General features: G+C 39.0%; 1 protein-coding gene across 3 annotated transcripts in view; it reads right to left on the bottom strand.

Annotated features, from left to right (window-relative positions):
* LOC128691053 (transmembrane protein 8B-like) overlaps positions 1-16831 on the bottom strand; it is a 152789-nt gene that overhangs the window by 14501 nt on the left and 121457 nt on the right. For all 3 annotated transcript variants that reach the window (XM_070089032.1, XM_070089031.1, XM_070089033.1), the window contains exon 11: positions 3360-3575. In XM_070089032.1, the coding sequence (XP_069945133.1) occupies positions 3360-3575 (216 nt within the window). The remainder of the gene's footprint in view (positions 1-3359; positions 3576-16831) is intronic.

The raw sequence follows: 16831 nt of genomic DNA, 5'->3' as shown, positions 1-16831 counted from the left end.
CAATCCTGAAGTGTCTCCTGGTGTCGCAAAATATTCGAAAAAAAAAAAAAATTATTTTTTCTTATGAAAATGTTAAGATTATTTTTCTGATTGTTTTAGTCCCAAAAAAAAAATTTTCCCATCAGTACTTACCGAGATATAGAGTCCTGAAGTTTGCTGAAATTGATCTGCTGGCGGCAACAGCGGCGACTGCCGCTCACCCGGTAAACTTTTATTTACTTGTATTCGATGGTTTCTTGTTTTTTTCACTATTTTATTTTTTCACATAACTTTTGTGGCCTGTGAGACCAAATTATTGAGCAATGTTCAAATATACACTCGTTGAATGTAACACAATTATAGCAAAAACACTCATATCATTATAATGTTGCTAAAACTTGTTTACACAAACAATGTAAACAAATGTTTATTACAATTGCTTTATAATATATATACATATGTACAATCACTGGACACTTTATTAGAAGTGCTGCAGCTTGTGGAATTCTTTGAAACATGGGTATAAGCACAATGGTGTCTTACACTCCTCACACATAAAACGAGTGTCTCTGTGTTTATGTGGGCGTTTTGTGGTATGTCCACAGACAAAACACCTCTTCTGAGCATTTTTCTTGGCAGTAGTAGCAGGCAGTGGTATGGGGTAGTGATCACCAGGCCTCAGACGAGAGGACATGTGTTGATAATTTCGTGGGTGCTGGTCTATTGCAGGTGTTGTTTCTTGGTACTTGAATATTATTTGTCTGATGACTGACAAACAAAATTCACCATATTTGGGTTTGTTCTTGGTCTTCAACTTATACATATTATAAGCATTCAGCATGGAAATGTCAAGAAGATGGAAAAACAGTTTTATGTACCACTTATAACTCTTGCGAACACAGTCAGCAAACCCAATCTGCATGTCACATTTGTCCACTAAGCGCATATTGAGGTTGTAATCCATCACAGCTGCAGGTTTTACAATAGGTTCATTGGTCTCTCTATTCTGCTTGCCAGTCTCTACCATTTCGTGTCGGTGAACTGATGTCAGCAGTGTGACATCACGTTTGTCATGCCACCGAAATGCCATGATGTCATTGGCAGCAAACACCTGCACTTCACCTCTACGAGTGCCAGCTTCGAACCTAGGCATATGTTTACGATTTCTACGCACTGTGCCACATACATCTGTCATGTTCACTCGCAAGAAATCACTGAGTATAGGGCTTGTGTACCAGTTGTCAGTATATAAAATATGCCCCTTACCAAGATATGGCTCCATCATTGTTCTAACCACATCACCAGAGATACCCAGTAACTTCCTGGTATCTTCCATTGTTTTACCGCCAGTGTACACAATTATATCCAAAACCAGACCAGTTTTGCAATCACACAGAACAAATAACTTTATACCAAAGCATTTCCTCTTGCTTGGTATATACTGCTTGAATGAGAGTCTTCCTTTGAACAAAATCAAAGACTCGTCAATAACAAGCTTTCTGAAGGGATAAAAATACATACTGCACTTTTGTTTCAGGTACATAAACACACGTCTGATCTTATATAACCTGTCGCTTCTGTCAGGCCTGGTTTTGTCTGAAAAGTGTAACATACGTAACAGTAACACAAATCTATTCACTGGTATAATGTCACTGAAAGCAGGGGTTGAAATCAGGCGGTCTGTCGCCCAGTATGTGTTGACACTATGCTTATACACATGTGGCATAAGCATTATTGTGGCAAAGAACAGATACATCTCTGCCACAGTTGTGTCCTTCCACTGGTGTAGGCGTGATCTTGGTGAAAGCATAGTGTTTGCCATGGTGTACTCATAGTATGTATTGCTTTCCCTGACAATAATGTCCATCAGGGGTTCATCGAAGAACAACTGAAAGCATTCCAGTTCAGTGGGATTGTTCCCAAGTGTACATGATGGCCGTATTCCACTTTGTCCTCCATCAAAGTCATGGGGATTCGGAACAAACTCGTCATCTTGATGCCAATCCCAGATGCGGTCAGCTGGTGCGTTCTGGATATTGTAATGTCATTGTGGTTAAGATAAGATAAGATAAGATTTCGTTCGGATTTTTAACCCCAGAGGGTTAGCCACCCAGGATAACCCAAGAAAGTCAGTGCGTCATCGAGGACTGTCTAACTTATTTCCATTGGGGTCCTTAATCTTGTCCCCCAGGATGCGACCCACACTAGTCGACTAACACCCAGGTACCTATTTGCTGCTAGGTGAACAGGACAACAGGTGTAAGGAAACGTGTCGAAATGTTTCCACCTGCCGGGAATCGAACCCGGGCCCTCCGTGTGTGAAGCGGGAGCTTTAGCCACCAGGCCACCGGGCCTGGTTGTGGTTGTGAGAGTGTGGGGTCGGCCGAAGCGGGTTGTAGTTGTGCAGAGTCAGCAGCGCGGGCACTAGCGTGGCCCGCTGCTGGTGTCACATGACTCATGGCACCGTCACTATCACCACCACCGCCTGCTGCCTCACTCACATCATTTATACCCATCGTAACAATATCGTCATCTTCACTATCAGGACGTGGTGTAGGGCCACGGGATGTGCTCCGAGATGTACTCCTTCCTCTTGGAAGAGCATATGGCACACTACCAGACCGCATGCGACGTCGTATATACTGCCGTTTCACTGGGGAATATTCACCCTCACTGTCACAACTAGAAGTGCTTTCAATAACCTTGAAATCACTATCACTATCACTTGCACTGCTCACATCTGAGTCTTGTACACGGGCAAATAGTTTCCTCTTTCGTCCTGGTACAGGTGAATATGAACGAGCCGGCCCAGCACCAGAGGTGGATGGTTGTGGGTCATCTGGGTTTTCATCACTAATTATGTTATCCTGGGTAATTTTCTCGGTCACACCCGCTTCAAAACCAGGGAATTCACTTTCACTGACACTATCATCACTGTTTGAGCTATCACTTGGGAACAAAAGACCTCCAATCCGCCGAGGAGTGAGGAACTTCTTACCGCGAGGCATGGTGAAAATGGACTACCAAGATGGCGTTCCCACAATGCACCGCTGAGTCCCAGATTTTTTTCACAGGGTACACACCGACCACTGAGACCCATTCTCTCTCGTGTAGGCCTACCAGCCCTCTCCCGCTTGATTTGAAGCCGCTAGAATTTATGCGTATAGATACGTCAAACACGGTATCTCCCATGACGTACATATACGACCGTGACAGTCAAAGGGTTAAAGTTAAAAGCATTATGTAATGTAAAATTACAGTACTTAAAGGGCACTTTAAATGAATACACATTTGTTTACCTTTCTAAAATTATTTTATTTGTGACATGATTAGATCTATATGAAGTAAAATATAACATAATGGCTGTGAGATCAACTTACTTCATTGTCACAAGCATGGTAGAATATTGATGCTATCATGGTAGCTGTGAATAAAAGAGCTTGTGAGTACAAGTGTCTGCGTGCAGCTATAATAGTAGGAGGCAAGAAGAATATGTTGCTAAGGGTAAGCAAACACAGTCCAGTGATGACAGTGTCCCAGCCCTGAGCAGCTTCTCCATCTTCACAACCCCATCCTTGCCAACCAGCTGAACAAACCTGCAAACCAAGAATACTTATTAAACAAAGTAACAATAAAAAAATAAAAGGCATTTTGATATTTTGTAGTAAATCTATTAGAGAAGCGAAAGTACAGAAAAGATTACGAGCGAAAGTATTTTCTTCTTAAATTAGTACATAGGATCACTTAAATGCACTTAGTTATCTAATCATGATCAAATGGAAAGCAAAAATGTTTAATGACTCACCACCATAGAATACTTAAAGATACAGTAAAAGTCTGATAAAACAAACCCTCATCAAGTGGATGTCAGATAAAACAGACAAAAACATGGCGGGACAAAGGCTCAACATGTACATTTAATGGAATGTCTGATAAAAATAGCCATGAAGTGAAGCAAATCTACAATATTGAATGGTTGTCTAATTTGGCCATCCACTCAATAAAATGAACTAATTCCGCTTAATCACAAGTTTATTCTGTCCAGGATTTGTCCAGGACTTATCCATTTTCATTGTGGTAGTAGACAAGCCTCTTGTATTCAACTGGAAATTATGTTGCCAGTGAAAAAATAATTATCTACAAGAAGTGCAGACAGGGCAGGGCAGAATTTCAATATCTGGTCCCTTTCTTTCTTTTTATGCTAGAATCCTCATTACCTATAATCATAATCAAACCTGTAATTCTTTAAACAATTAAAACTGATAGAAGCCAATAAGCATGTACTAATAGGATACAAAGACTTCCTTACATATGAATATTTATACGTACTGTGAACTTTCGGTAATACAAACAATTTGCCCAGGCCAACACCTTCTCAATGTTTTATTAAATTTATATTACAGCCTCTCTTCACTTAGCAATGTGCTCGTTTACTGATGACTAGGACTTATGACGGGCTCTCTGTCCAGCATGCATACCTAAATAATGTATATTAGAGCTGATTTTCTCTATTCTGTTTATTAAAATATACAGTACACCACTGTATAAACATTCAAAAATATACTAAAAATTTTATAAATGGTACAAAGGTGACATTAAAACAATATCAAAGATGGGTGACACACCCACCACCATTATAGCATGATCCTCACTCAGCGACGAATTCGTTTACCAATGTGGTCTTAGGAATGAAACTCCATTGTTAAGTGAGGAGAGGCTGTATTTACAAATTCTGTTATTTTTTTTATTAACACATCAGCTGTTTCCCAACAAGGTAGGGTGGCCCAAAAAAGAAAAACTTTCACCATCGTTCACTCCATCACTGTCTTGCCAGAGGCAGGCTTACACTACAATTACAAAACTGTAACATTAACACCCCTCTTTCAGAGAGGAGGCACTGTACTTCCCATCTCCAGGACTCAAGTCTGGCCTGCCGGTTTCCCTGAATCCCTTCATAAATGTTACTTTGCTCACACTCCAACAGCACGTCAAGTATTAAAAACCATTTGTCTCCATTCACTATCAAATATGCTCACGCATGCTTGCTGGAGGTCCAAGCCCCTCGCACACAAAACCTCCTTTACCCCCTCCAACCTTTCCTAGGCCGACTCCTACCCCGCCTTCCCTTCACTACAGATTTATACACTCTCAAAGTCATTCTATTTTGTTCCATCCTCTCTGCATGTCCGAACCACCTCAACAACCTCTCCTCATCCCATTTTGATAATAATTTTGGTAATCCCACACCTCCTCATAATTTCCAAATTACAAATTCTCTGCATTATATTCACACCACATATTGCCATCAGACATGACATTACTGCCTCCAGCCTTCTCCTTGTTGTAACATTTACCACTCATGCTTCACACCTATATAAGAGCAATAGTATAACTACTCTCATACATTTCCCTCTTTGCTTTCATGGACAAAGTTCTTTGTCCATGTTATAATGTTTATAACAAATTTTATAAACATTACAAGCTTTATTTCATTTATAACACATGTTTTATTTTATTTATTTTATTTTATTTCCTGTGTTCAAAGTCGGTACCTGACCAGCCGGGCTGTGGCTCGTATGTTGGATTGCGTGCAGCCAGCAGTAACAGCCTGGTTGATCAGGCTCTGATCCACCAGGAGGCCTGGTCACAGACTGGGCCACGGGGGCATTGACCCCCGGAACTCTCTCCAGGTAAACATATACTGTATACATACATATGTTGGACTTACGAACAAATGGACTTACAAACGACCACTCAGAACCAAGCCTGTTCGTAAGTGAGTGACTGTACTCAATTCTCTTGCATTCACTGTAACTCCTAAATTTATATTTATAATCATCTAAGAGATTATTATTTACAATCACCTAAGAGACTGTATATATAAAATCACTAAATTTGTCATTGAGTTATTTATCTTAAGTTAGCCCAAAATGCTCTGCATATTAAGGGGCTAACTGCATGCACACCTAAATGCCATTCACCTCTGTACAAACACTATCATGCTCAAGTATCTTATCTTACATCACAAACAGTTGATGAACCAATACCATACATGTGTCACAGCTTTTGCATGACAACACCTCAGACCAGTTTTTTTCAAATTCTACCTTATCTCGTATCTATATGGACTGGTGTTTACACTTGGCACCACCACTGAAACTTGCATCTTTCTGAGAAGCTATAGCAAAATAAACTAAAAAATCAAGGGGTCACAACCAACAACTGCAGTGTAAACAACATAAGAGAGAGCAGGCTACACACAATGCTATCTGTATCACCCTTGTAATTTTGTCCAAACCAAAGGAGGTGCTGGTACATTCACTGCTGGGAAATCAGTGTTGTACCTGTAGTATGAGTGAATATTATATATACTGAGTAACTTAAAACTTTTGAAAAGTGCGGGCATGTGTTGTCTAGTACTAGACTGTGTGATCATTTGCACAGCTATTTTTTGTTGAGTTATTATTGGCTTCAAGTATTTTGCAATATATCTCTGGGCACAAATACCATAGGTAAGGTAAGGATAGATTAGAGACTAGTACAACATAAGTAGTGCTGTTTGAGATATACAGTAACAGTAACAAGTCTTTGAGAGGATGCCGATTGATTTGGAGACCTCCTTTATTATGTGTTGGATTAAATCACTGAATTTCAAATTGCTGTCAGGGTACAAACTTTAGAATTTTCCCTTGTTTTGTCTCTCTCTCTCTTATTTTTTATTTTTTTTTTTTTTTTTGATTAAAATGATGCCTCTCAGGTTTACTGGGAGCCATCAGTGATTTCCTTCAATCACTTTCAACATCCCCCTTCAGATGGCTGAGGTATATTACTTTCGAGTCCTTTGCTAAGAATTCATGTATCCTCCCCTGTGTCCTAGAGCAGATGAGGAAAATGTTAGAATGCTGTTTGCTTACCAATACAGAGCAGACATCCAAGCTTATGCTTAATTTATCTTGAAGTCTTGTCTTATTTTTTAACCATTTCAGGGTCAGAACAACTGATTTGAAACTTGCTAACCATGTCGGAGAATTAAAAAAAAAAAGTTTATTTTTTTCTTATGAAATGAGAGAGAATCTTTTTCTGAGGGTATTGAAACCAAAAGTATGAAATTTCATGGAAAACTTATGGAATTACACTCTCACAAATTTACCAGTCTCCGCGATATTTATGCACTGGTGATTTTGCATAATCTGAGCCTTATTTTCAGCCAATTCCATCATTCCAGTTGACCAAACTCGTAGCTATTTTGTTAGTATTCCTTCTATTCTAATGACTGAGTACAACAAACTGCCCATTTACTTATTTCAAATACCCAATAAAGTGATCAGAAATTGAAAATTTAGCCAATTTCACACAAAATAAAAAAATTGCTAATTTCACAATAGAGTCCAAAATGAACAATGTAGACATTCCTGGTACCAAAACAACATTTGTGAATGCATGTTAGACTGACCAGTTGTACACATATTGGAAGAGTGATGTAATTTGTGTAACTGGAATACTGGCATAAATCAAACATTTCTGCTACTTTGAGCTCAATTTCAAGTGACTTTCAGTCCAGAAACCGATGAAAATCATGTCTACTTCTGTAATATATCTTCCATTCTATCAAATAAGACCAAGAAACCGAGAATACAACCATAAAAACCACATGAAAATGCACCACAAAGTTGCTGTTTTAAAGCAAAAATCATGGTCGCAGTTTTTTCCCAGTATGCATTGCTTGCTGCAGGATTTTTTTTTGTATGGTGCACACTTCCTGCACAGACCCATTTTCTCTTATCTAGGCCCAAATTTACTGCTCACAGTTTATCTGAGAGTGCTGAGTTCATCACATAGAACAATGGGACTGACCTGTACTTCAATGCCATAGTACAATGGGACCCACCCCAAAAGGGTTAAGATCCAAGAAATTTTATATCCTGTGATGATGTAGCAATTAATTACACACTGGAATGGCATGGATTTTTTCCTAAACAGCTCTGATTATAACATGGAAGTGCATGGAAAAATGGAGTTAGTTAAGCGTAAATTTTGCTTACGTAAGTTTTCTCTGGAAAGCCTCTGTCAGTAAGTTGATCAATGAACTAAAATTACACATACTGCTGATAAATACACAGTTACTTAGCCTCTAAACTGTATCCAACATACTAGTATGCAACTGATGACTGTGTGTCCAATGTACTAGTTTGCACATTTTTGGTACCTTCAAATCTTCCATCTGCCAATATTTTTGACCTCATCATAACTCTTTGAGTCTTCTATAATCTCTTCATATCTTAGAGAAAAAAATCAAAGGCCAGCAGGGTCCACACAGTGTATCATGGTTAACTACATGGGTGATGACTATGACCAATGTGCTAGTATGCCTAACTAGAATAAGTAAACAATGAAATCAAGTGCTGTTGTTTCACCACCAGCTTCCCTACCAGCAAACATGGTGTAGTGACGTGAAGATGACTAATTTATTCCAAATTTATTACAATTTCACGATACTAACAATGGAATTCAACCACCAAGCACACTATATTTAACTCAGGATAATAAAATAAAATAAAACAATGTGATATATTTCCATGTTTTGAGGAGTACTGCACCGTAAAGCAATTGTAATATTATAAGTAGTCCTTGTAAATGTAGTTAAAAGACCAAAGTAGTCAAAAATAGAATAAAAAACAATTATTTCATCAATATATATACCGTATACTCAAAGAGAAGCAATGTCCAATTAAGCATTTTCCCATGTCTGGAGAGCTAAAATATGTTTAAACACATCAAATACAGTGGTACCTTGACTTACGAGTTTACTTCGTTCCATGACCGAGCTCATAACTCAATTTGCTTGTACAGTGGTCCCTCGCTTTTCGTAGTTCTTGGGAATCATAGATTTCGGAAATCATAGGGATATTTTCGTATAAACATGGGCTCGCTTTTCGTAAGTTGACTCGTGAGTAGTAATTCGTCCGGGACGCGTACACACGGTGTGAGCCGGGGCGGCAGCCAGTCTGGTATTGTTTACCAGTAAGCGAAGGTCCCCTCACGTGCTCCAGCGAAATATTTCATAATATTCCATTTATTTTAGTGCTTGCAAGTACTAAATAAGCTACCATGGCTCCAAAGAAAGCCCCTAGTGCCAAGCCTGTGGTAAAGAAGGTGAGAAATACGACTGAATTTAAGAAAAACATCATTGAATAATATGAAAGTGGCACAAGTGCGGCCGAACTGGCCAGGATGTATAAGAAACCCTACACAACCATATGTTCCATAGTGGCCAAGAAAAAGGAAATCAAGGATGCTGTTGTTGCAAAGGGGGTAACTATGCTGACAAAAATGAGATCACCAGTACTCGAAGAGGTTGAGAAGTTATTATTGGTGTGGATAAATGAGAAACAATTAGCAGGAGATACTCTTATGACTTCGATTATTTGTGAAAAGGCTAGGCAGTTGCACAACGATCTGGTAAAGAAATTGCCTGAAAATAGTGGTGATGTGAGTGAATTTAAGACCAGCAAAGGTTGGTTTGAGAGATTTAAGAACCGTACTGGCATACACAGTGTGGTAAGGCATGGTGAGGCTGCCAGTTCGGACTACAAGGCGGCTGAAAAATATGTGCATGAATTCAAGGAGTACATAGAGGCTGAAGGACTGAAACCTGAACAAGTGTTCAATTGTGATGAAACAGGCCTCTTTCGGAAGAAAATGCCAAAGAGGACCTTCATTACACAGGAGGAAAAGACAATGCCAGGACACAAGCCTATGAAAGACAGGCTGACGCTAATGTTCTGTGCTAATGCAAGTGGGGATTTCAAATTGAAGCCATCACTAGTGTAGCATTCTGAAAATCCCAGAGTGTTCAGGAAAAACAATGTTATGAAGAGTAAATTGTGTGTGTTTTGGAAATCTAATAGTAAGGCATGGGTCACGAGGGAAATTTTCGTTGAGTGGTTCAATGAAGTGTTTGGCCCTAGTGTGAAGAATTACCTCCTGGAAAAGAAATTGGATCTCAATTGCCTGCTAGTAATGGACAATGCACCTGCTCATCCTCCAAACTTGGATGACCTAATTTTCGAGGAGTTTGGGTTCATCACAGTGAAGTTCTTGCCCCCGAATGCCACTCCTCTCCTCCAGCCCATGGACCAGCAGGCCATTGCAAACTTTAAAAAACTCGACACCAAAGCAATGTTTCACAGGTGCTTGACTGTGACCACAGACACTCACTTGACCCTAAGGGAATTTTGGAGAGAACACTTCAGCATCCTCCATTGCATAACCCTTATAGGTATGGCTTGGGAGGGAGTGACTACCAGGACTTTGAACTCTGCTTGGAGAAAATTGTGGCCAGATTGTGTCGACAAGAGGGATTTTGAAGGGTTTGGGACTGACCCTGATGAGCCTATGTCTGTTGTTAAATCAATTGTGGCACTGGGGAGTTCCATGGGGTTGGATGTGAGTTTGGAGGATGTGGAAGAATTGGTGGAAGACCACAACGAAGAGCTCACCACTGAGGAGCTGCAAGAGCTTCAGCAGGAACAGCAACAGATCGCAGCTCAGAATCTTGCTGCAGAGGAGGAGGAAGAAAGATGGAAGAAGGTGCCTTCTTCAGAAATTAAAGAGATTTTTGCTATGTGGGGTAAGATGGAAAGCTTTATGGAGAAACATCACCCTGACAAAGTTGTTGCAAGCCATGTTGGCAACATGTACAGTCTTGGGCCATTTTAGGGAAGTGTTAAAGAGACGCCAGAAACAGAGCTCTCTCCACAGTTATTTTGCGAGACAGGACTCCAGTGACTCTCAAGGTGGTCATAGTGGCATTAAGAAACAGAGAAGAGAAGCAACCCCAGAAAAGCAAATGGTACCTGAGGTGTTGATGGAAGGGGATTCCCCTTCCAAACTATAAACAATCCAAATTCTCTCCTCCTCCAGTCTCCCATACACTAAGAAGAATCTCCAATAATGGTAAGTGTTATGCTGTTAATGTTTCATTCATCATTTCCCATTGTATTGTTTATGTACTATATGTGTATCTCATGTAAATTTTTTTTTTTTTGTTTTAATACTTCTGGGTGTCAGGAACGGATTAATTGTATTTACATTATTTCTTATGGGGAAAATTAATTCGCAAATCGTTGATTTTGTTAATAGTAGCAACTCCAGGAACGGATTAACTACGAAAAATGAGGGACCACTGTACATCAAATCAATTTTCCTCATTGAAATTAACTGAAATACCATTAATCCATTCTAGCCCCCAAAAAACCACCCCAATTTTTTTGTTAAGGGTTTTTAAATACAAAAAATGTATTTATAAATAAGAAATATTTTATAAAAACATAATAAAACATAATAAAAGAGAATGTAAAGAAATAAATTGGTTTTATAAAATGTATTTACCTTGGAGATCACATGACTTGGGCTAATGGAAGATGCTGGCAGAGGTACAGGGTAGAAGAGATAGGCAGAGGAGATTGGAAAAGAGAGGCAGAGGAGTTTTCTGGGCATTTCATTTCAATAAACTCTGAAAGTCTCTCCCAGATTCCCCACATTTCTGGCGTTAAAGCAAGCTAGCTAGCTAGCTAACTGGCTGGCTGGCTGGCTGGCTGGCTGGCTGGCTGGCTGGCTGGCTGGCTGGCTGGCTGGCTGGCTGGCTGGCTGGCTGGCTGGCCATGTGGCTGGCCATGTGGCTGGCCAGCTGCTGGCAGCCTGGCTGGCTGGCTATGTGGCTGGCTATGTGGCTGGCTATGTGGCTGGCTATGTGGCTGACTATGTGGCTGGCCAGCTGCTGGCAGCCTGTCTCTATCTCCATTTGTCTGTCTGTATCTATGTCTATCTCTGTCTGTCTCTCTCTCTTTGTCTCTATCTGTCTATATCTCTTTCTATCTGTATCTCTGTCTCACAGGTACACATAAATACAAGTATATGACAAGTCCGGCAGCGGCAGCAGCGGCATCCTACCAGCTCTTCTTCCTCAAAAAACATCGCTCATCAAAACTTGTGATGGCCTAAGTGAAAGTTCAACTACATGAACCCACGTAGACCACAAAATGACCCAAGAATACTAAGAATGTAACCCAAATCTTGACAAAAATAGAAGATCTAAGGAAGACAGCCCTGCTAACCCAAACACTGCCTCCGCTGCCAGACAACCACTTAACCCAAGCTCCGAGAAAACAAGCCTTCTCCATTGCTACACAGTATCTACTTCAGTGATACTATGAAAGGATATCTCAGAATTAACAACATCAGTAATAAAAGAATAACAGCAAGGACCCTAGAACTCAACTTGTCTACCCAGCAGGACGCCGGTGTATCATCAACCCCCCTCACCACCGCCACCCAGGGAACAACAACAACAACAACAACAACAACAACAACAAACATGGCTGACTCCCCTTCCAACTCCACTCCCTTCAAAGGATTCACCCATGATTACTCAGGTATGATTATTCCTGACAATATCAAGGACTACAACGTTGCTCTAGAAAACGAAATCAAAGATATCAAAGCAACACTCGAGCGACGAGAATCCAAGATAACCAACCTCGAGAACAAGATCCAAAACCTTGAAGAGAAGATTACATCGGGAAGTGTTGACACAGAAAATACTCTGAAAGCAGCTATAGCCAGTCACACCGAACAAATAACTACAATAAATATGAAGGTTGAAGAAGCAATCAAGGACTGGAATCAGAACATGCACACTCGACTAAATGAATACCTTGATTTCCAAGACGACAAAACTGAACAAGGTAAGTTGTCTGATGCAGTTATAATAAACAGTCCACACATTCCAAGTGACATAACACAAGCTCAGTGCAAAGAAACTGCTGTCAGGATAATACAGGACCATGTACAAGTCATCGTGCAAAACAATGAAATCAAAGAAACACGTTTGTTAGGAAAACCAGGAAGTAAACACAGTATAATGATCAGACTTCATTCATACGATAAAAGAAAGGACCTAATTAAATCAGCAATTACAATGAAAAATGGAGTGTACATAAATGAGTGTCTAACAAGAAAACGTCAAAACCTTCTGTTCAGGCTGAGAAAACTTAAACAGGAAAACAAAATACATCAGTGTTTCACGCGAGATGGGAAAATACTAGTAAGGAAAACATCAACAGGACAACAATATACTATCTCAAACGAACACGATTTCTTTACCTTCCTTAGAAAAGCTGTCATTTCTGTAACAGATTAGATAAGTGCCCTTAATACATACATACGTGTGGTGCATATAGTGTACCTTACTATTATATTGTGCATTATTATTTTTATTATTTTTTTCATCACAAGCTAGTGCTAACTACCTCCAATACTTTTTTACTTCTTTCTTACTGCTATTAATTGCTCATAATTTTATGTTACAAGTCAAATCTTACTCCAAATTAATATTATTCATTGTTCTTACCTGTCCATTTAATTTTGTTTACCACTACTTGTTTTTTTAGTCACTTTTTATTGTGTGTGCAATTAGTGTATATTCCAATTACTTTTTTGCAAGTACCAAAACTATCTTTTGCTAGCTAGTACCAACTACCTCATTTTTTTTTTTTTACTTTTTATTGTGCAATAAACTGCTCAACTTATTTAATATTACAAATCAGATCTTACTCCTAAACCAATATTATTTCATAGTGACTATCTGTCCATTTAACTTGTTTACCATTACTTAATTGTAGTCCCTTATACATTTTTTTTCCCTTTATTTTAGCTTTATATAACTACCTTAGCTCATATATTCACAATTGTTAAAATAATCAAGGTGCTGTTCTCAGGTGCTAAAGTTAATAAGTTCACTATTTTGCCATTATACTCCATAGCTCATTTATTTGATTACCACTTTATTGATCACCACAACTTATATTAGTCCCTTTTATATTATAATTTTATATTATAATTCTAACTTTAAAGAATTACCTTTAAAGTACTACCTACTATCATATTCCCAAGCTCCATTATTTGATCATCACTTTATTTGTTCACCACAAATTATTTTAGTCCCTTTTATATTGTCTCCTTTATTTTAGCTTTAAAAAACTACCTTAGCTCATTATTTTTACATTTGTTAAATAATTCAGGTGCTTTTTTTTTTTTTTTTTTTTTTTAGCTTTAGAATATTTACTTTATTTTTTACTTAATTCTAACTATAGATTCACTACAAATCTTATGATTACAAGCATTGATCCTGATACCAACCTCTTATTTAATGACTTAAATGATTCAAACAGTTACTGTAATTACTACACAGCAGAACAATCAAAGGCACTTCTCAGAGCCAACAACAACATAACTATCTTTAACTACAATATCAGATCTTTAAGCAAGCATTATGATACCTCCTAGCATTACTAAATTCCTTGCATGCCAATATGTCCATCATTACACTAACTGAAACCTGGCTAAAGCCTGATACTACAGATGTCTATGCCATTCCTGGTTACACAGCCATACACAACTGTAGGCCAGACCAACAAGGGGGTAGCACTGCTATATACTACTCAGACCAACTAGAATGTATCACTAATACTTGCACAAGGGATGAACATGGGGAATATATAATAGCTAAATTCAAATCCAAATACCTACAAAAACCTCTCACAGTGATAAACATCTACAGAGTTCCACAATCAAACATTAGCCAATTTAGTCAAAACCTAGGAAGTATGATAATTGATGCACGCATGAACAAAGATCACTTACTACTCTCAGGTGACTTCAATATAAATCTCCTGCAAGACCAGGACCCACACGTTACTGAATTCACAAACATAATGAGTAACTGCATGTTGCTACCAACAGTAACAAAACCTACAAGAGTTACAGAGACTAGTGTTTCCCTACTTGACCACATCTGGACCAACACCATATCCCCTTTAAAATCAGGCATAATTACAGATAATACCACAGACCACTACCCTACTTTCCTCATAACAACTCTTGGTAAAATACCCCAAGACACTACTAAAGTCACCTTCAGACTTCACAATGAGGCAGCCATTAATAACTTCACAACAGCAGTAACAAACATTGAATGGCACACTGAGCTAGAAATCTATACAGATATTGACGAATGTTTTAATAATTTTCTAAAAAAGACCCAATACCTTTATAACAAGCACTGCCCTAAAAAAACTAAACAGATGACAGCTAAGAGACTGAACAGTCCCTGGCTAACACCCAGCATTCTCAAATCCATAAATACAAAACACCGATATGAAAAACAGTACAGAATGGGTCACATAACCAGAGACCAAACAAAACGTTACTCGTCAATCCTAACCAGCCTGATAAGAAGGGCAAAAAAATTGTATTATGAGAACAGATTATCCAACTTACGAGGTGATATAAAAAAGACCTGGAAGACCCTATCAGAAATTCTGGGAACAAAAAAGATATCACGACATAGCGAAATAAAATTAGCAAAATCAGATGAACCCCAACTCCCACCAACAGAAACAGCAAACAGACTCAATGATTTCTTCTCCACTATAGGTCAAAACCTTGCCAATAAAATCCCAAGCTCAGATACCCCACCAAATGACTACCTCACTGGCAACTACCCGAACACACTGTTCCTAGCTCCGACTAACCCATACGAAGTCTCCCTTATTATCAACGCACTAAAAAACAAGGCAGGAGATTTAAATACCTTACCACCCTTTATATACAAAAAAGCGTCACAAGTACTATCACCAATCATTGCAACACCCTTTAACAAATCCATTGAATCCTCCACCTTCCCTACAGTTCTCAAAATAGCAAGGGTCACCCAGATCCATAAAGGAGGAGACCAAACAGAGTTGAATAACTATAGGCCAATATCCAATTTACACCCTCTCTCAAAAATCTTCGAAAAATTAATTCATAAACGAATCTACTCCTACCTCATCTCCCAAAACATTCTCAACCCCTGCCAATTTGGATTCAGGCCTAATAAAAATACTAATGATGCTATTATACACATGCTAGAACATATATACAATGCAATAGAGAAAAAAGAAGTCCCACTGGGGATCTTCATTGACTTACGTAAAGCTTTTGATACAGTTGACCATGACTTGCTCCACGTAAAATTGTCACACTATGGTATTAGAGGGCACTCCCTCAACTACCTCAAGTCTTACCTCAGCAACAGAAGCCAATATGTGTACGCGAATGGGGCAAGCTCTTCCGCACAACCAATTACAGTTGGTGTCCCACAGGGAAGTGTCCTTGGCCCTCTTCTCTTTCTCCTATACATAAATGACCTACCAAATGCTTCGCAATTACTCAAACCCACACTTTTTGCAGATGACACTACATACGTCTTCTCTCACCCGAGCCCAGTCACGCTAGCCAATACTGTAAACACCGAATTACAGAAGATATCTACCTGGATGAGGACTAACAAACTTACACTAAACATTGACAAAACCTACTTCATTCAGTTTGGTAACAGAGCTACAGATGTACCTCTTAACATAACGATAAATGGATCACCTATCACAAAGCTAACAGAGGGAAAATTCTTAGGAATCCACCTCGATAATAGACTCAAATTTCATACACATGTACAACAAATTTCTAAGAAAATTTCCAAGACTGTAGGCATACTATCGAAGATACGGTACTATGTTCCACAGTCAGCCCTCCTGGCCCTTTATCACTCTCTTATTTACCCCTATCTCACCTATGGAATTTGTGCATAGGGCTCAACAACAATTAACCATCTCAGACCACTAATTACCCAACAAAAGGCTGCAGTTAGAATGATAACAAATTCTCACTACAGGCAACACACTCCACCAATATTCAAAACACTCAACCTACTCACCAAACAAAACATCCATACTTATTATTGCACCTATTA

The sequence above is a fragment of the Cherax quadricarinatus genome, chromosome 27 (assembly GCF_038502225.1).
Source record: "Cherax quadricarinatus isolate ZL_2023a chromosome 27, ASM3850222v1, whole genome shotgun sequence".
Lineage (NCBI taxonomy): Eukaryota > Metazoa > Arthropoda > Malacostraca > Decapoda > Parastacidae > Cherax > Cherax quadricarinatus.
The sequence above is the reverse complement of the archived record's forward strand: the minus strand, read 5'-3'. Positions and strand labels throughout refer to the sequence as shown.